Source organism: Aedes aegypti, chromosome 3, assembly GCF_002204515.2.
Source record: "Aedes aegypti strain LVP_AGWG chromosome 3, AaegL5.0 Primary Assembly, whole genome shotgun sequence".
In the NCBI taxonomy this organism is placed as follows: domain Eukaryota; kingdom Metazoa; phylum Arthropoda; class Insecta; order Diptera; family Culicidae; genus Aedes; species Aedes aegypti.
The window spans coordinates 190,429,559-190,451,265 of NC_035109.1; the positions used below are offsets into that span (position 1 = coordinate 190,429,559).

Sequence of the window (21,707 nt, forward strand, 5' to 3'; positions counted from 1 at the left end):
AAATAAAAACAAGATTTCATTAAACATTTTAGGACCCAATTGATGGACCAAACACTACTTCTTTTTGCGCACGGGAAAAAATTCTGTGGTAAAAATAACTATTTTAGCTGACTACGCCCATTCTTGAAACTACCATGGAAATTCAGACCAATTTACTATGTTTACGGTACACCCCACCGCATTACTGGTACATTTGACAGAAATAATTTACAACAATCTGATTCCAACTACAGACATGGTAAAATCAAGCGCATTTCTGGTCTGCTGAAAATTGCCGGTGCGAGCGCTTAAGTTAACCCCCTAAAATGGTAGTTTTTACCGCACAATTTTTTTGCGTGCGGTATAAAATGTTGGGCAACTGCAAGGAACATGAAGGTCTTTAATAAAATCCCACATCACACTTAAATCCCCAAAAGTCTTGCGGCCCACGTGCCGTAGTTTGGTGTTCACTGTGTGAATAAATCCCAACAACCCCCAATACCCCTTTGGGTAGGCAATGTTATGCATTGAGTACAAATTACTCGCATTTAGGCTAGTTCGCACATGAAAGTGCACAATCCCAGTGGAAACGAACCGAGCGTCACATGTGACGGCTCCGTACCGCGTGCGACCCCCCGTGTGTCACCTGTAAAACATGCGGACTCTCTGCCGCGCTCCTTGCTCCAAAAGTCTTTTCATCTTGTCAAGCAAAAAGAGAAAATTTGCAGGTTCGTGGAAATTTCATTAAATTGCGATTTTATCGTTGTTTTTGGGCGTTAAAATCAACTGAACTGTGATTTGCACCTAGATTCCATTAGAAGCTAACGTGGAAAAGTGATTTCAGTTCGATTAGTGCGTGGGAAAGTGCATTGAAATGTAATGGAAAATTCCTTGCGAAACTTCATTGTTCGATCGGTTGCATCCTCCTTTCGTTCCTTCCTTTGCTCATTCAATGCGCTTTCCAAAAGAGGGAAGATGAAAATGACGACTTGATTCCGCTCTTCCTCTCTTCTCTCAAATGCGGAAATAGAACAGCTGGCTTTCGAGTCGCGCTTAGCCAAAAGAAAGTGTTGCAATAAATATAAAAACTAAATTGCGATTCTTGTGTTGTCATTGCAGTGTTTTTTCTTAGCAACAACAATGGCCCCCGACAAGAAGCAAAAAGGCCGCAACAAGAAGATCACGCTGGTTCAGAGCAGCAAGAAGGATGAAAAGCCAGCGAACGGAGCGGCCAATGGATCGGCGGTTGAAATGACCGAGGAAGGTAGGTACCTTAACTACTAAGGTGGTTTAGCCAGTCGGTGCGTGCGTACCTAACGACTTAGACATGCAATCGCTCTCATTGCCAATGAGTGATGAGTCAGCCCGTAATAATTCAACTTGGCGAATAGGTTGCTTTCCTCATAATCGTTCTCGGAAGCAGATCCACGCGCAGAGAAAATTTCTCTTTTATTTTTTTAATCAACAATATTTGACAAAGTCGATTTTCTGCAAGATAATCATATTAAATTGCTGACAATTAATGGATTTGATGTAAAAAATAACGTTCCTTAAACGTTTTTCTCAATTTCTCTTGTTCTCATGCTCAATGGCCCAAATGCAGAGATCAAAAGGCTTAGGATATTTTAATATTTATGATTCCTGTAGGCGAATTCCGGCGCGTATTTTCTTCGAAGAAAAGAAGATTTTCTTTTCTTGCTGGTGAGTAAAGGAAGAAAATTTTGCAAATTTTGATATGCCGTCCTACCAAATGTATAAATTGGTTACTTTTCTGAGCCAAACAAAATTCAAACTGATCCACAGGTGGCTGCTATTGACTAAATCAATTGAAATCATTTCTGATTTTCGATTTAGACCATTTGCATTGCTCCCTCTGGCCACTCTTTAATTCCCTCGGAGTTGGTTGGACAGATACGTGTATTAAGATCTGCACCTCTGTTGTACAGAGAATGACCAAGTATAAAAATCTATCTATATAAATAAAAATGGAATGGTGTTTGTATGTCACGAAATGGCTTGCAAACCAGTCAACGGATTTACACAATTCTGTAATTCTGGGCTGCGACGTGTTCGTGCGTAGAACAAGTTTAGGAAAGTCTCCGTTGGGAAAAAACGGAAGAAAACTTATCTTTTTATTTTGTAAAGGAGATAGCGTGCCATTTTTCAACAGCCTACTTGATGGCAAGACGACGTTTTCCGTGACCGATACAAAATGTATGTACGTCATAGTGAGCTGAGATTTTGCTGTCATGAACTGTCACTGTGAGCCCAGATTTTTAAGAATGGACAAACATGATAAAAGCGCGTAATTGATCAAACATATTTTTGCATTTCAACAAAGTTGACAACAATCGGTTGAAAATCAATTCCTACACACTTAACAGCAATGCCACGATATCACCTTTTAATTTGATCGAATATAAAGTATTGAAACACGCATCTTTTTACTCTTTTTTCCAATAAACATCAAAATTCAATGCACATAAAGCTATGGCCCTTTTTCCAAGTTTGTCCAGAAAGATCGGAAATACACAACAAAATAAAACTAGCGATTTTTCCCAAGCCTGCCTTGATAGTCGTTGGTAAGCGGGAGTTATCTTGCAGTTTGGAAAAGTGTTGTTTCATATTTCGTGTGTAGTATCTGTGTCTCCCTCCCAGGCCGAGACCACTAGCATAAGATAATAAATCTTCAAGCTGTTTAGTTGGATACATTTGAGCAAATAACAACCGAATTCATTATTATACCATTTTTGAAGCACTGAATTCGATTTTCATTTTCTAAAATACCTACTGTAGTTTTTTATTATAAGCAAATTCTCAATTACATTGAAAATTTTGATCGTTTTTTTTTTTTTTGGCGCGGATTGGTGTTTTCAGTCACGGATTGAGTTTTAGAAAGCGCGATTTCCGCGGATAAGATTTTTAAGTTTTTGTAACAGCCCTGCTGTTGTTTTCATACACGCTATACTGTACACAAGTAATAGAGTACTCGGTGATGTAGGGTATCAATAGGTGTGGTCGAAGCATCAAATTAGTGTTTGCGATAACTTCAGTTTCAAAGTGGTAGTTGTGCAATGCCGTTGCCGAAAATGACGTCATGTTTGGCAAGCTGTGAACAAAATGTTTGGCAGGTTTGTCTGATCATTAGCTGATCTTTTTGTTTACATTTTTTCCGTGACTAATACAAGCAAACACATACTATCCGGGTAGAGGAGAATTGCAAATGAATAACAAAATTTATCAATAAAATAGAATGTTTGAATAGCAAAATTTGTTCTTTGTTTGTTTGAAATAAGAGTTAAAATAACTAATATAATAACTTGAATGGAATAAAAACTAAATAATATCATATTTTGCCATTGTAATAACAAAATAATAACAAAAATATAAACAACAGAAAATAACAAAATATGTTATTATTTAGATATTGATAACAAAATAATAACTAAATAAGCTATTCACGTATAGATCAAAATAATAGTAATTTTAGTTCTTTTACTATAATATCTATATTTAACATGATCGAAAAATAAACTATTTGCCTTCCTGCAAAAAACTTCTGCTTTTTAAATCTTCAATGAATATCATGCGAATAGTAAAATGGGCTATAATGTCAAAATTTGATACCGTAAAACGGGGTAACTTTGATAGTTTTTTCGAAGAAAACTTGAATATCAATGCATGTTGTTTCAAAGAATTATGATTTATATTTTTAAAACAAGTACTGGCATCCTAGCTATCGATCGTAGTTAATAGATTGCCAAAAGATTTATTTTGAATGGGTATATAATTCTTCATATAATCGAAAGTCGGTTCTCTTTGGGGTTTGGGGTTGGGGTAACTTTGATAATGGAGTATAAATCGAACAAAATTGAATGCATTATGAACATTAATAGGGCGTTACATACCTCTATGCGTTAAACACTATATGGGAATATCTGACTTAGATTACAAAAATGGTCCCAGTTTGTAAAAATGCTTTACGCTAAGAGATTTGAGACCGAATTTATGTTCTACTACAACTAGGCTGTCAAGGATAAGTGACTAACTCATTAAGACTTTACCAAATAGTGATCGTAGAACAGATTGTTTGTAAGCGTTGCGAAAATGCTAGAATCTTGTAAATTTTTAATATTTGTATATAAATCCTCAAATGCACTAGATTCAAACGAAAATTGCTTTGACATGAAGTGTCATTCTAATACTCTTTACTTTTGCATTCGTTTTTTCTTAACTGATTAACAGAAACTTCGTTATTTCGTTCAATATGTTGTGGGTCTGGCACTATCAAAGTTACCCGCCATTATCAAAGTTACCCCGTTTTACGGTATTGGTTTGATCTCATGAGTATTTTAAACAAAGTTTTCAAAAATCAATATAATGACATGTTTTGGTGAAGCTTGATATTCTTTAGACACCTATTGTTTTTAGTATTTTTACACAAATAACAAATTTTACCATGATAATCCCTGCCCTTCGGTTCAGAAAGAGGTTTGGGCGCGTTCTGCCAACTCGGTCGAGGCAGATTTCTTGTGTGAGCATGTTACAACATGGACGTTCTAAAGTGCAAGAAAGAATAGAATCAGCAGCGGCTGGAGTTGTAAGATCTCATATTTTAAACTGGGATCACAGAATTTCTAGTACTATATTTAAAAAAAGTCAATTGACAAGAATCCACATTGATTTTTCATTAGGGTTGTAATGCAATGATCGATTTAAGTTGATCTTTACGTAAAAAAAACTGATTCATCTGTTGTATTGTGAGCAGGAAACATTGCGGTAGTACAGGTATACCTCGATTTAGTGGACATTTTGATTTCAAAATTGTCCATAAAATCGAATTGTACATAAAATCGAAGCAAAATTTTTATTTCACTTTTTGCTTTCTATTCAGTTAAAACTTCATTAGATTGTATCATTATCGCTGAAAAACTTATTTTCGATACCAGGGTCAATGTTCCAAGGTTAATTTAGCTAACAAATTCTTGATGAAATCAGTCCGTCAATGAAGTATTGCATTCTAATTCAAAATATAAATATTATTCATAAGAATACAATTAAACAGAACGACATAAACTATTTTTCGCATGTTTTACTTATTTGTTTATTCAAAAACTCAAGCGCTACCAGGCATTACGGAGCCAAACCCATTTGAAATTTTATTTACAATTCCTTCCACAGCATAAAAAAATAACATTTCTGCGTATCTAAAGGATCAAATTATATGTCTCCAGTGAATTTGGGATTGCTGAATCTGATACCACTCTTAGAAGTTTTCCAGCATGTAACAATTTTGAGCTACAGGTCGCCAAAGTTATACAAAATACCGGTTTTATTTATGTTTACATGAAATAAAATTATAACACATAGAAATTTTGCAAGGCTTAATAAAAAAAAATCTGTTTATTGAATTCAAAACCACAACTTTTTTTTATAACATGTCACTTCAATAATCAAGGTTTGTCAAATTAACAATGTTATTTTGATATAACAATGCATTTTCTACACGCTTAGAATAACTGCACTGTGTACACACATTCAAAAATGATACAATTGGTATTATTGAAGGCAAAGTGATTTATAACATTTGATGTTTGTTAAATTATGTAATTAAATTGTCCCATGTCCTATGTAAACCTTAAGGATCGCGAGACGCGTAGAACGGCAGCTCGGTAAAATTTTAATCAAGGTCCAAAAATTCCAGCAAATTTATTGCCAATGCTATGGTTCCATAAACGGCATCCTATCGATCGGACATGACAGCCAACAAAACAAGCGTAATGGGACATGGGACAGTATCTACTCCAAATTCACAAAGGTAAAATCAATTTTACAATTTTTAATCCAGGAAAAATATAAATGAAGCTTTTATTGAGGTTTGCGTAAATTTTTCATTTAAAAAAATAAAAATGGTATATTGTTGCTTAATATTATAAGAATATGAGACTGGAAAATAAGATTTGACTTCTATTTAATCCAAAACATAATGAGTTTTCCATATTATCGATTGTTCAATACATTTGTGAAGAATTAATTTCGAAAACTTTTTTTCTACATATACCGTAAAATCGAGTGTAATTGATCAGAAGGGTGAAATTGATCATCGTATCACACGATTTTATTTATTCGTAATGGAGCACAAATATCAATGTAAGCTGCAGTAAATGAACATTGCTTGTCGTAACTATTGTCGAATTGTGTGTTGTGAAGTTTTTTTTGCGTTAAAGAATGTTTATTTCTATGAAAATAACGTAAAATTTCAAAATCATGCACGGTGCAGTATTGACAAACACCTATAAACTTCTATTTATAAGCAAGGATTTGAACATGGTGTAAACCTGAAAGTTTGGGAGGATGCTTGAAATATATCCCCAAACCAGATTTCATCACCAAAATTCGTAACAATTAGCTCATATGGTTGAAATAATTGAATTATTGTTAGATATCATTGAATTCCTTAAAAAAAATGCATACATACAGGCGTTTTCCGCGTAATTCTTGAAATTTAACTCTTCGTTATTTTTATAAATATTGCATTGTTAAGAATTTTACAAGCATATTCGGATTCAGGGAGCTCAAATTTATCATGTAGAGTTGTTATGGAAACTAACAATAACAGCATTGACAAGTGATAAATTTCACCCCGAAATGAGATCGTCTGATTTTAAATTTAAGAGGTATTTGTTAACAATAAAATGACATTTGTTAGAAAATTTCGTTACATAAGTAGATGAGGCTCACCTTCGTACTTGTTTTCCTGCATTTAGTTGTTTGGCATTATTAACATTATAGAAAACAGACTAGAAAAACCGTGAAAAATGATCAATTTCACCCGAAATTACGGTACATTTTGTTTTATTATTTTCAAATAAAATAAAACATCGAAATGGAATCAAAATAATACTTAACCTAACGTTATCAGTTTAACAAACAAACTTTTCAACATGGCAAAAATGATTTCTGGATTTACAAACATGTCAAACTGAGTGACAACAATTATGATTGTAGAACCAACGGATATGTTGGGTTGAATTCAACCAAAATGTTTGTTGGCCCTGAGAGTTTCACCCAATTTTTCGTTGACCGTACAATCTATTTCTCCGCGTGTATAATTTATCAAATTTTTGGTGACCTAATCCACCTAGCATGAAGAATAAGAGTTTACTTTCCATGTAGAATATAATTTAGTAAAAAATGCATCATTAAATTTTTGATTAAATCGGTTTCAACAACATGGGTACCGTCTTCATATATTTAAAAAAATATACTAAAAGTGCTTTTCTAACTAAATCAAATATTTTAAAATAGTTAACTCATAACTTTTTTATTTCTGGTAAAGGTTTTCCAGTAGAGTATCGTATGTAAGCAAAACTTTTTCTTGTAGCAAAATTTTATATTTTAATCTCGAGATGATCCAATATGACCAGTTCCCTCAGTGTATGTCAAGTAACGAACGTATAAAATAATAAATAGAATTTATTTTTGAAATTTTCAAATAACTACTAGATAAATCATTATAAAGTTTTCTTCAACAATTTTCGAACGACTTCATTGTGGAATTTTTGTCTTTAAAAAAAAACTTCAGGAACTTAGAAAAACTCTTGATGGAACCCTCTGAAAAAACCCAACGTAGGGTAACGGTTGTATTTTGGACCCCCTAAGGAAGTGATTTTAGTTTTTTGTTCCAATTAATCAATTGCACAGCGTAACCAAGTCAAAGAACATGCTAAAATGTAGAGAAAAACTTCCTCTACGAGATAAAAAATGCCCAAACGGTCCTGTAGGATCCGCAAAGCGTCGAAAATAATTGAATTTTGATGCATTGTTTTTCATTATTTTGGACACACCAATACATTTTGGACCCTCAAAGTATATATTTTGGACCCCGGCATTTTTTATTGTTTGGCGTCAAAGTCCACGACACTGGTTGTATAATATGCTTGCCCGTAGTCTAATCAATCGATTGACAATGGAAAACCAAAGAAACTCTTCGCTCTTAGTTCAGAAATTTGAAAAAAGTTTATGTTTACATTTGAAAAATTTCTGACGGCTTCAATTTCTGTGTGTAACGTGTTGTAACGGTTGCATGGATGAACCGATTGAATTAAATTATTTTCAGATAAAATAAACATATTTTCCATGTACAAACGGTTGATACAAGTGCGGAATAATCCAATCTTTCTAAATGGCATGCGAATTGAGTTGGTCTTTCGATTCAAACTGGGAACTTTGCAGGAAAACGGCCCAGGGGGTCCAAAATATATTGGTTACCCTATGTATCGATTGGAGTGATTGAATCATTGTGCACGAATCATTCATAAAAATCTTTCCTCATTGTAGTGCTTCAAAACGAGCTTATAGAAATAAAGAAACTACTGCAATAATTTCAGTAGGTTCGTCCAAATAATCCTGAAGAAAGACGCATAAACGTTTGAGTAATTTGTTGATAAATCCTTGCTTGATTTAACAACTCTTCCTTCTTCGAGAAAACTCTGGAGGAGCACTTGGATCAATCTCTGAAAAGTATAAAACCCCCTAATGAGAAATGCGAATTTGTGGGATTTTCGGAACAATCCAAAGAACAAAAGGTAACTATTTTATTAATAATTAAAATTTCCACAAATCACTATAAACATGATTGAAGCAAGTCGTGAATGGCAACATGTTAAAAGTTATCGTTTATCACTACACAGAGGGTGTTCGCTGGTTGGCACAAAATCCAAATTAAAAGCACTCGAAAGCCACTAAAACGGGTTGAGTAAGTCGAACTGAAGGCTCCTCATTTTTAAACTTTTCCCATCTTGTAAAAGCTTTGTTGTATATTTATTGATATTTTTTTTACATTTTTCAACAAAACATGATCCAATCGCTCTATAAGCATAGCTTAAATTCCTCACATTGTTAAAGTTTACATAACGCATGTTTAGAATGAGATAAACATCAAAAAATTAAACATGATATTTTAATGTCCATAAAATCGAGGTAAAATGTACATAAAATCGAAGTACATAAAATCGAGGGTCCATATAATCGAGAGTCCACTAAATCGAGGTATACCTGTATAAGTTTTGGCGAAGTTATTACCCAGAGAGAAAGGATCGATGAAGTCGAATAAGTCTTTACAGTATTGAAATAAGAAAATTCTGAATTTTAAACATGTTTTATTGAATTACGAAACATGTATTATGGTATCAATTCCCAGGAAAAATAATTTATTTTCATATACCGAACATTTATTTTCGTCCACGGCATAGTAATGATCTCAGCCAGTGCTGTAAACACCGTTAACAAACTACACAAAACACAAACCAATCTGATATTTTCGAATCCCAAACAGAAAATCATGAATAACAGCAACAGCTGTTCTATCTGTTCGAAAAATGACATTTTGTTTTGATTGACGTCTTCACAAACACCATCATACGCTATCAAAACATTGCACCGAAACCGTTCTATTTTCCGGTGTCAATTGTTACACTCGCGCGGTGCACCGTCGGGAATAATCGAAAACGACATAAATTAACAGTTGCAAATACGATTGTTGTTCTGAGCTTACTAACATGTCGTCACGTTAATTTTAGCATAATGATCTTTTATCTACATCCGTCGAACCATTCTGAATGGCCGTTGTGAGAATATCACCAAGAACTTCTCACATGCATTAAAGCTGAATTGTCCTACATTGAAACATTGAGGTTTTCGCTCTTTTGGATTCATTTTTTGTTGTTTATCGTCAGTTTTGTTGAAATGTCCGTACAGTGATCATTGCCATGGAGTTTCTCGAAAGCTGCATGGGGATTGTTATCGTGGGAATCCAAAGAGCGAATTTTTTGCGAAATCCCCCGGTGTATTATGGACGGTATGAGTTTTCAAATTTATGCTGGAGATTTGGCCCCTGATGATGAAATAAAGAAATAACAAATTTTACCATGATAGTATATTTTGTTATTTCCCTGGGCTTGGGATTATATTTTCCAGGGAGCGATGAATTTTGATGATTGATCGCTGTTGTTAGTAGTTTTGATTAGATGTTGGGTAAATTTCAAAGCAATGGCAACCTTTTTATTACAAAATTTAGATTTCATCTTCTGACCTTAAGATTCTGGTTAAACTACTGTACTATGCAGTTGGGCTGCACTAGGCTATCACTCATCAAAATTACTTTCACTTCGGGAAAATATAATTTCAAACTGGCGAGAAGATTACAAACTGAGGGTGGGTTAGGAGCACAGTCAGACCCTTGAATGTGCAATGTGGGGTAGTAATTGGGAATGCCATTGACGGTTTGTAATCTTCTACGAGGTTTTCGAAAACCAACAGGGCGCGTGCACCGGGTTGCGGATAGGAGCAAAGGGAGATCAATAGCATCTACCTAAAATAATAGAGCAAAAAGCCGTTCCATGATTAGGTAATGTTTAGCGATCTTCTATGGTGTTCTAGTACTATAAAATTCTTCACTCACTGGGAATTCTGGCCTTGATAATATCAATAGTGATAAAAACATAAAATAATACCTAATACTTAATAAGTACAATGTAGCTTCAATGTAGTAATAAATGAAATAAAATTAATTTTCTATACTTGACAAGGTTTTGAAGACATACAATGAGTGAAAGAACTACCTATTCGAAAAGCCACATCAGCTAAGTCTATACATATACAAATGTTGGTCATAGGGTCATGGCGAGCATTCGGTATGTATGTCTATGACTGATTCTTATCTAATAGGGGCACTAGAAGACCACGCGGACAATTTCGAAACAAATTATTTTCATACATCGGTCTTATGTTCCGAAAGGCTCAGCTACGCTGCAAAGTAATTTTATAAGCTATTCATTACTGCTGTTTAATTGTTTATAATTCTAACAAAACTACATAATTAACTCATTACTAATCACTGTTCCTATATTCTCTTTTTCTCTCCTTCTTATCTGTTGCATGATTATGAGCATCACTGATATAATGCATGAGCATGCACAATAAGAATAATTTCAGGATTGAAAGCAGTACATGGATACCTGGATAGAATAGCTTCGAAAAGGGCGCTCAAAATATAATATTTCTGGTCAGGGAAGTATTTTATCAAGGGTATGTAAAATTTTTCCATTATTAACACCTAGATCACACAAATAAATGAACTAATATCAAATATTTTTAAAATATTTTTATATAAATCAGCATCGTCAATCAGTGTAAAAACAGATAAAGTTTGTAAAGTTATCACCATCGATTAAATTGCGCTCTGTATAGTAATGTTCAATCAGTATCAAAATCTCCTAAAGCGTCGCATTGTGCCATCAGCAGCCCTTAGCATCACTCTCATATTGTTATTATTTTGTTGTTTATAAAATTTCTAGAAAGCGATCAGCATATTCTTTCTTACTTGTACAATGGCCGATCTATTTGGAATTTTAATAAGTCAAATCAAACTTCAAAACTCAAATTAAATTGCTTTCAGCACATTTACATTTTGCAGCATTAATCGCATTACTGTGCCAAGTCTTCTCCATTCCCTATACCCTACCCCAACCCTTCTTATCCTTTCCGATGGTGTTCAAGTGGTCCGCATAGACTATTACGGCCATTACCTATCCCTTACCCCGGCTTTGGACTGACTTGCGCTCTCATTGCCCCACCAAACGCTGCAAAATGAAAAAATGATAGTATATTTTGTTATTTGTAATTTGAACTTTATTATAAACGATAACCTGTTAGTTGAACTTTACATCGGGTCAAGGAAACGAGTGATTAGTTATTACATTAATTTCAAGTATAGCATATCAATGACAAATGTTGCTATGATTGTATGTTTTGCTATTGATGAGATATTCAATGTCAAACATTAACAATCTAGTTGAAGATATGATTTCAAAATTTGTTCTCATTTTATCATTCCCTGTCCTTTGGTTCAGAAAGGGGTATGGGCGCGTTCTGCCAACTCGGTCGAGGCAGATTTCTTGTGTGAACATGTTACAACATGGACGTTCTAAAGTGCCAGAATGAAGTGTTGTGCTTGTGGGAAGCACTTGAAGATGGGATGGAAGGTCATTACTTCGCGTTCGTGCTTTACTCCTGCTTATCTTAAAAGTTATATACAATAACCGACCCTAAGTTTAACTATCGAAATTAACAGTTGCAAATACAATAATCGTTCTGAGTTCACTAACATGTCGTCGCGTTAATTTTATCATAATGATCTTTTATCTACATCCGTCGAACCATTCTGAATGGCCGTTGTGAGAATATCACCAAGAACTTCTCACATGCATTAAAGCTGAATTGTTCTACATTGAAACATTGAGGTTTTCGCTCTTTTGGATTCATTTTTTGTTGTTTATCGTCAGTTTTGTTGAAATGTCCGTACAGTGATCATTGCCATGGAGTTTCTCGAAAGCTGCATGGGGATTGTTATCGTGGGAATCCAAAGAGCGAATTTTTTGCGAAATCCCCCGGTGTATTATGGACGGTATGAGTTTTCAAACTTGGCCCCTGACCCCCTTGTACATCAATAAAATAAAATGAAATAAAAAAAAAAAAAAACAAATTTTACCATGATAGTATATTTTGTTATTGATTAGTTATTACTATTATTATTACTATTATATTATTAGTTTTAAAAAGTGATAAATAGTTTTCCAAATAATACGTTAAAAAAATAGCTTTTTTATCATCGGTCGAAAAAACTGCGGGGCAAGATGGGCACCCCCATAAAAAGATGCAATTTACTAAAGAAAACTATTATTTTTCAATGTTTGCAATATCCCAAGATATTATCTTTAATATCTGATAGTATTTATCTTCAACTAGCATAGTTTTTAAAACTTTTATCAAAAAATAAATAAAATTTCATAGATTGCTAAGATTTTACTTAAAAATCGATTAAATTTGTTGTTTGTTTATATTTTTTATGACAAAATGTTTTGTGCAAAGAGGATACCGTAAGTCAAGCCCACAGCTAAATGTGGTTTTACAATTTTACACTTTTACTTAATTTTGAGCATGGTGCTCATCTTGCCCCAAGGGTGTAAATTTATTAATATAATCAAAACAATTGGAATATTTTTTTTAATTTGATAAAAGTTTTGCTCCTGATTATTCACAGAAGATTATTCTATAACCATGTGGCCAAAAACGTATGAATTAAAATGTTTACGCAACAAAAATACCACTTTTAAATGAACAAATCTTATATGAAAAAGTAAATTTTAGGACTTCTATGTATTTTTGACAATATTTACGTTGTGCTGTTGATTTTTTAGCTGAAATTTATGACCATCATATCAATTTATTGATATTCATCAGAACCCCAAATAATTTATTTAAAAAAATCGGTAGGAACTACACAAACTAGGGGTGCCCATCTTGCCCCGGGTGCTCATCTTGCCCCACATTCCCCTACCTGGAAAAATATGGAATAATCAGGGAATTTTATTAATCCTGAAAAAACATGGAACTCTCAGGGAATTACGATTACAATCAGGGAAATTATTTTGGGGCAGTAATTCATGATAGAATATGTTCACGTCAAAGGATTTTTGCGTCATAACCCAAAGCTACCATTATTTGGCAGAAAATTCTCTTCATTCGAAAAAAAAAATCGCCGCTCTTAAAACACTGTATGAGCTATTCAGTGAGGATCCTTTCGAGTATGAAATTTTATCAGCTTACCAAAACATGATTGATGTTTTAGTATCTAGATACCATTTTCATGAAAGTCTCTAAAAAGTCTCTTTTTCCCTTATCTTGTTTGCAGATAATTGAGATGCAAAAGTTCTTCTCATATTTCTCGAGAACATTTCTCAGCTTTCTGAAATATTTTTTATTCAAATTTCCTTGGAAAAAACTCCTGTAAGAATGCTTGAGAAAAAGTTTTGCAAACTTCCTTGAGAAATATCTTAGAATTAATGGAGGAATTTTCGATGAAATCTTAGGAGCAATCTCTGGAGTAATTCTTGAAGGCATCCTCAGAGAAATTTGTAGCTTAAATCTTCACAAATCTAAGGAACAATTTTGTAGAAAATCCTGAGAAATCCTTGTAAACATCTAGAGATGTTTCTAGTTGAATATTACAACATGTTTTAAACGGAAAAACTGAATTGAAGAATCACCGGATAAAATCTTAGAGGACTAAGGAGTTTTTCGAAAAATATCTGAAATAGTGTGTAAAGAAATTTCTGATGGAAGCCCTGAGGTATTATTTGTGATTTTGAGACATCAAAACAAAATTTTTGGAGGAATTCCGTAAGAAAATTCTTGGAGAGTGAAAATCTCAAATAAAGATATCAATCCATCCCTCTCGTAAATTCAAAATTTCAAGTTTTTAGAACTTTTTCGAATGAAGAGCAAAAAAATCATCATTTATTTAAATTACCACAGTTAAATGTTAAACGGTCGAACGCGATTACCCAAGGGCTTAATAATCCGTGTTTCTATTATCCCAAAAAAATATTTTTTTACGGATCATTTGTATTAATTTAGATGGGTATATATCTACTTATATATGTAGCAGATAACCATTAACACTATTGATTCAATTTGAGATATTTTAAAGATTTTGCCTTTTCTGCAGGTGAGAACTGTATGATTACTTGCTAATACATCGGTAAACTTAGTATTTATTGTAAATATCGCCACAAATCCAAATAAAGTTTTACTTTTGCGCCCATGATGCTGTCTTAGTTAGCCAAACGAATGATAGAATTGAATGGTACATAATCTGCAATACAAATACCTTCAAGAAGAAGCATACTGATGTACTTGAAAGTTCCGTTCAGTTCACAAACGAAATAAAAGACATCATCATTGGCAAATACAATAAATTCATTTGAATAATACTTAAGCTTTGGTATTGTTAGCATCTTCATATTGTAATATTGGATATTGGAATAGCTTCTACATGCTTTAAATAATGTTTAAAAGTGTATAAATAGCTATTTAATCGAAAACACTTAAACATTCGTCATTATTTTGTTTTAGACATATAATATTAGAGTGTTTATTCAACCTGGATTTTTTTTGTGAAACCTGGAAAAAATGAAAATATCAGAGAATTACATTTCGGTAAACGAGTAGACACCCTGATTTGGCTTTATCTGACTGTTTAGTGCACCAAATGCACCTGAGGACGAGACGCCGATGATACTTCTACTTGTCATATATCAGGTATCAGAAGGCCGGCTCCAAAGGCACGTTCCCCGCCAGTTGGGAGATTTGTTCCCTCAAATTGTCCTATAACAGTCGAGACAAAGCAAAGATCAAATTTTCGCGAACATGCGAACATGGCCAGTAGGATGGTTCAAAAAATCGGTTTTGCTCCACACCGTCCATTCAATTTTAGATCAAATTCTGAGTGTCCTGCCGAAATTTGAGCTTATTTGATTTATTCTGAGATCCTTAAGCAGGTTAATTTACACTACATGCTGTTCTGACGACGTAATCATCACTTTCGTTGTACTAACCTTCTGTGCATCTGCGTCATTCAGGTGTTCATCGTAGTGATACTCTTCCACCTTTCAATCATATCGCGTCCGCCTTTTGAAATTCCCCATTTTTGATACCTGCACATTTCAGCTTACTGATAGAACTAATACTAAATATCTAAGGGATGGTACACAAATTATGTCACGCTAAATTTAAACTTTTTCAACCCCCCCCCCCCCCCCCCCCTTTGTCACACTTTTTGTATGTGTCCTCCGAAAATTGTGTAAGGCTTGTCACGCTTGGCTCGACCCCCCCCCTTGGAGCGTGACGTAATTTGTGCATGACCCCTAAGTGAGGTTCCACTGAATTCCAAATGATGCATTTTTTTTTTTGTTTTCCTTTTCAGAGGCACTTTGTGCCAAGCTCGACGAGGAGGCAAGAGCCAATGCAGAGGCGAGATCGTGCACCGGTTCGTTAGCGGTGCATCCCCGGTCCCGCGATATCAAGATTGCCAACTTTTCGATCACTTTCTACGGTTGTGAGATGTTGCAAGACACGATGCTGGAGTTGAACTGTGGCCGACGCTACGGTCTTCTCGGATCCAATGGATGCGGCAAATCTTCTCTTTTGGCAGTGCTTGGTAATCGTGAGGTCCCAATTCCGGATCACATCGATATTTTCCATCTGACTCGTGAAATTCCGGCCAGCTCCAAGAGCGCCCTCCAGTGCGTTATGGAAGTCGACGAAGAACGTATCAAGCTGGAGAAAATGGCTGACGAATTGATCGATCAGGAAGACGATGAGTCCCAGGAACGGCTGATGGATATCTACGATCGTTTGGATGAAATGTCGGCTGACCAGGCAGAGGCAAAGGCATCCCGTATTCTCCACGGTCTTGGCTTTGACAAACAGATGCAACAGAAGGCAGCCAAAGACTTTTCCGGAGGATGGCGTATGCGAATTGCACTTGCCAGAGCGCTTTTTGTGAAGCCTCATCTTCTCCTTTTGGACGAACCGACCAATCATCTCGATTTGGACGCTTGCGTATGGTTGGAAGAAGAACTTAAAACATACAAACGCATTCTCGTGATAATTTCTCACTCGCAAGATTTCCTCAACGGAGTCTGTACCAACATTGTCCACATGACGCAGAAACGACTCAAATACTACACGGGTAACTATGAGCAGTTCGTCAAGACTCGTATGGAATTGTTGGAAAACCAAATGAAACAATACAACTGGGAACAGGATCAGATCGCCCATATGAAGAACTATATTGCACGATTTGGTCACGGTTCGGCCAAGTTGGCTCGTCAGGCACAGTCCAAGGAAAAGACCCTAGCAAAAATGATGGCCCAAGGTTTAACCGAGAAGGCCACAGACGAAAAGCAGCTCAACTTCTGCTTCCCGTCCTGTGGAACGATTCCTCCGCCGGTGATTATGGTGCAGAACGTTAGCTTTCGCTATAACGAAAAAACGCCTTACATCTACAAAAACCTTGAGTTCGGTATCGATTTGGACACCAGGTTAGCCCTTGTCGGCCCCAACGGAGCGGGCAAGAGTACCCTGCTGAAACTTCTCTACGGAGACTTAGTGCCTACAGCGGGAATGATTCGCAAAAATTCCCATCTGCGCATTGCCAGATACCATCAGCACCTGCACGAATTGCTTGACATGGACATGAGTCCGCTAGACTACATGTTGAAATCCTTCCCGGAGGTGGTCGAACGGGAAGAGATGCGTAAAATTATCGGTCGCTACGGTTTGACCGGAAGACAACAGGTTTGCCCCATCCGGCAGCTATCCGATGGCCAACGGTGTCGGGTGGTGTTTGCCTATCTAGCCTGGAAGAAACCTCACCTGCTACTACTTGATGAACCTACCAATCACTTGGACATGGAAACGATCGATGCGCTGGCCGAGGCCATTAACGACTTCGAGGGTGGCTTGGTGCTAGTTAGTCACGATTTCCGACTTATCAATCAGGTAAGTACCACTAGATCATCATTGTAATTTTTGGAAATTTCCACCGGTCCGGAGTTGTTCCGGTTGGTCACTGGGTCAAATCGGGCAAACATGATCACAACATTCTTTTTCGTCAACATTTACCCAACTAGTTGGTATAAATCTGGCTGTTACTCAAACTTGTTTTCAATAGCTACGGATGTCATGTGAGAACTAAATTAGACAGTGGGATTAACTTTGGTCTTTTGTAATTTTTCTAGTCAATATTCGACCTCCAAAACAGGTCCCTCTGGCCTCAGTAGGGCTGGTAGCATGTCTCTTTTTAGGAACTTGATCACTATTTGAATGCAAGCCTTTATTTTTAAAGGAAGGACTCCACATCAACTTTGTCAAAGATGCCATCTTTCTAAAAGGTCAGGATCCTGAAGTAACCGCAAAACAAAAGTTTCATGCTCACTAGCGCCGCCTGCTGGCAAAATGTTGAATGAACTAGCTCAAACAATGATAGTCCTTAGCTTACTGAACAGCTTTGCCGAAGATGCCATCCTTCTAAATGGTCAGGATCCTGAAATATCTCCAGAACAAAAGTACAAGTTCCATGCACGCTAGTGCCACCTAGCGGTCAAATTCCGAAATAAATGAGGCACCATCAGACATCGCTCCACGTCCAGCACAACTTTACTGAAGACCCCATGTTTCGAAATTATCTGGATTTTGAGATATACCGATTTAAAATTGCGGCCTACTCATTATTATGCGACTTCTATGTACATTTTGTTGATTTTTCTGCATTATGAAGAGCCATACTGTAAACAAAAACTGTTGAGTATTGTTCTTAAGAAGATTCTTGAGGAATACATTTTGGTTTGGTGTCGATAGATATCTTTGTTACAAAATCATAGCATATAAATTACAACTGTTGTACAACAGTACAACAACTCGACAGCCCGAAGGTTAAGAATATTATTTGGACGCCATGACAGCATAATTATGGATTCAAATGATGGCCAGACTTCCAAACGGTCCATTTCGTAGCGAATTTCCTTTATGACCTTTATTCTAGAACTGGACAATTCCATAAAATAAATGAAGAATACAGAAATACAATACTTTTCGTTAGAAATGTATTAACAAAAAAAGTTCTTGGTGTTCCAAAACATAATGATTTTTCTAATTCATAACAGTTTGCATAGTATGGTATCTTATATAAAATTACTTATAACAATCAAAAGGGCACACTGAAACAGCTGAAATCAATCGGAAGATACAAACACTTTAATATTTATCGAAACAGAATATTGACTAAGGGCCGATTTCTTCACCCCCGCTTAGGCCTTAATCCGAGTTTAACTATATGGGTAAGCGTGGTTTACGGCTTAAGCCATCGTGAAGAAATCGACCCTAAGCATTTATTTGGATTTTCCACAGAAATATGGATGGAAAATTTCTCTAGAAATAATTGAAAAATTGTATAGAACAGTGACGCTCAACATCTTTAACTATGGCCCACAATTTCATAGAATACACAAATAAGCTTCTCATCACTTCAATTTGAGATGAGTTTTAGAGGATGAGCTAGCATATTATAAATTAACCATACGAATCCAACAGATATTCTAAGAATCCCGCTATGAAACCCTTACAGCCCGATAAGAATCTTCAGGTGTCCGTTAATAATCCACAGAAATCCGCTAACAATCTGAAGCAACTCGCTAGAAATCGACTGGATCTTGCCTAGAAGTCATATAGGAATTGACGTCTACCCAAGAGCTTGCTCGGAATTTCAAGGACATTGCTCAGAGATTCAAGATTTCGCTGCGATATTGCTGAACATTCTCAATAGTTCATAAGAACTACCAATGGCAATCTCCATATTCCGCAGGAAACTGTTGAAACGTTCAGAATACAACTAGAAAATTACAGCATTCCGCTAGAAACTTACAGGACGTCTGAGACCTTTGGAATTTACAAGGAATCGACAGATCTTGCACAGCGTCTCAAGCAGCTAATTATATCTCTTAAGGATCCCGCAAGAAACCTTTAATGTCTGATATGAATACCCAGATTTCGCTCAGTATTTTCAATATTCCAGTGAAAATTCCCAGAAGCTCACTATAAGAACATATGATCCCGTAAGGATTCTCCAGAATACAGTTAGAAAACTCCTAGACTCCTAGCTAAAGATTACTAGGATAGCATTAGGAACATTTTGATCCATGTGGCCCGCATGCCTTATTAAAATCTTGACATTGCACGCATTATACTCCAGCCTGAGCAATATTTCATCGTTTTTTTTAATGTCTAACATTATACAGAGTCTCTATCGTATTCATCCCACGTTTTACCTTATTGAAAATAAAGTGTAGTTTCGATGTGTTTGCATGTGTGGTGCTTCTGTGAGTCATTTATTTATCTAGGTATTGTCAAAGAAATTCTATTAAAAGCCAAGAGACCCGACTTTTTGCTTGGCTTGCTTCTATTGTTATGGCTACTTTTACAAACGCTATGCATGTAATTCCATAATTAAAGGAACAGTGAGCTGAAGAGGCGAGACCAAATGTGTGATAGAAACTCATAGCCTTTTTGTTGCTCTTGTGTCGATGCTCATGCATTGTTCAAAAGAGCTTTTCCAAATTCGAATAAGAATGTGTATCACCTACCGGCATACTCAAGTGGGCTGGTCATACAGCGTGGATGCCTGAGAAAAGAAATTGGAACTCTAGTTGAGAAACTCATATAGATTAATGATTTTATGAAGCATTGCAAGCACACGGCCTTTTAGAAGAAAATAAGCGCGTACGGTAGCAGTTCGTGCAATTTGGAGGAACATCAACGAAAATTGAGCTCTGGAATTTATTTATTTCGTCAATCAATTGTAGACTACATGTTTGCTTAATACTATGTTGTATTATATCTAAGGGAATTAAAATACTAGGATACTAGGAATGCGATAGGCGTGAAGCTGACTTGCTTTTCAAATGACTAACACAAAAGACACAAAGATATTTATAAAGGTTTACAAAGTTTAATGATTTTCAAAAATGTTATTGAAAACGGATATATTTTGTTGCCAAAATGGGGGGATGCCAAAAATGGAGCATGCCAAAAACGGAATCCCACTGTATTATCATCCTCTAACTTTGTATGTGGTTTATTAAAGTAACCCTATTTTTTTGCACGGGCGTATATAAACACATGTTAATTGAAACCCAAATTTAATCGACGAATAAGGAAGCTGGGATTACTTTCATCCGATATGAACCAGTGACCCACCGGAGTAAATCCTGACCAGGTTAATTCCGATTTTGGTCTTTGAACCGTGAATGATCCAATGTTATGCTCTCTTTCAGGTTGCAAACGAAATTTGGATTTGCGAGCATGGAACCGTCACCAAGTGGAAGGGTAACATTCTGGACTACAAGGAACATTTGAAGAAAAACATAGTCAGAGACTAAGTAAGAAGGCGTCCCGTGATCAAACCAATATAGTAACCGAATAAAAAAAATAATACAATTAAACAGCATAACAATATTCTAACTTATAACGCTATAGACAAACAAATCTGCATCTGCAAAGCACTAAAAGTATTTAGCCAAAAACAGAAAAATAGTGATAATCAAACATTAAATTGATCCACCCAAATTCCAACTCAAACAAAGCCTATACTTACTAGAAAAACACCTCCTCTACTTAGCTCAAATGATTAGTATAGGAAGCGTAAGAAACGTGCTCTAGGATCTGTATAAAAAGAAAACTCTTGTTGAAAGTATCTTATCAGTATGTATTGAATCACAATTTATCTTAACAACTTGGACGCAACATTAAACATTAAACTCTGTTCTTTATTTATTTGAATCAAAACGTGGACTGATATTGGCTGACAAAAGGTATCAGAAAGCGAATTCCCATCGGTAAGAAGCAGCAGTAGGTTAGGCGAAATGATAGGTCAGTGTAGCACCGTATTTTACGACGAGCAAAATTTTTCCTTCATAGACGAAGCAAATTGCGTTGGTTTCTTTTTGCATTTCTGTTTATTCCAAATCTACAACGGGGAAAAAATCAATAAAACTGAAGTATGCATGCATAGCCTCACACCATCTAGGCAAAATAATTAGAGATCATTTTTTATCCGAACTCCCTGAATTGTTTTTTTTTTTTTTTTTTTTTCGTTTAAACAACTGTGATGTAGCCCAGCAGCTGCTTTGGCAATCAGTCTCGGCAACAGCTAGCAGCTATAGGGACGACAGGACGATACCCAATCCTAGTCTCTACGGCGAGTCACTTCACTCGAGTCGAGAATTGTCACCTCGCTATGAGACCGACAATTGTCTTCTCACGCCAGT

General features: G+C 35.7%; 1 protein-coding gene across 2 annotated transcripts; it reads left to right on the plus strand.

The window, feature by feature from the left end:
* The first annotated feature begins 595 nt into the window (after positions 1 to 595).
* On the plus strand, positions 596 to 21,472 carry LOC5574167 (ATP-binding cassette sub-family F member 2). 2 transcript variants are annotated; one of them, XM_001661170.2, is made up of 4 exons: positions 596 to 707; positions 1,099 to 1,243; positions 15,806 to 17,385; positions 20,715 to 21,472. In XM_001661170.2, exons 2-4 carry the CDS (start codon positions 1,120 to 1,122, stop codon positions 20,817 to 20,819), a joined length of 1,809 nt encoding a protein of 602 aa, XP_001661220.1. In that variant the 5' UTR covers positions 596 to 707; positions 1,099 to 1,119; the 3' UTR covers positions 20,820 to 21,472. The 2 variants fall into 2 exon arrangements, with proteins under 2 accessions (XP_001661220.1, XP_021709052.1); XM_021853360.1 differs by having other exon boundaries at positions 676 to 798; positions 1,097 to 1,243.
* The last annotated feature ends 235 nt before the right edge of the window (positions 21,473 to 21,707 follow it).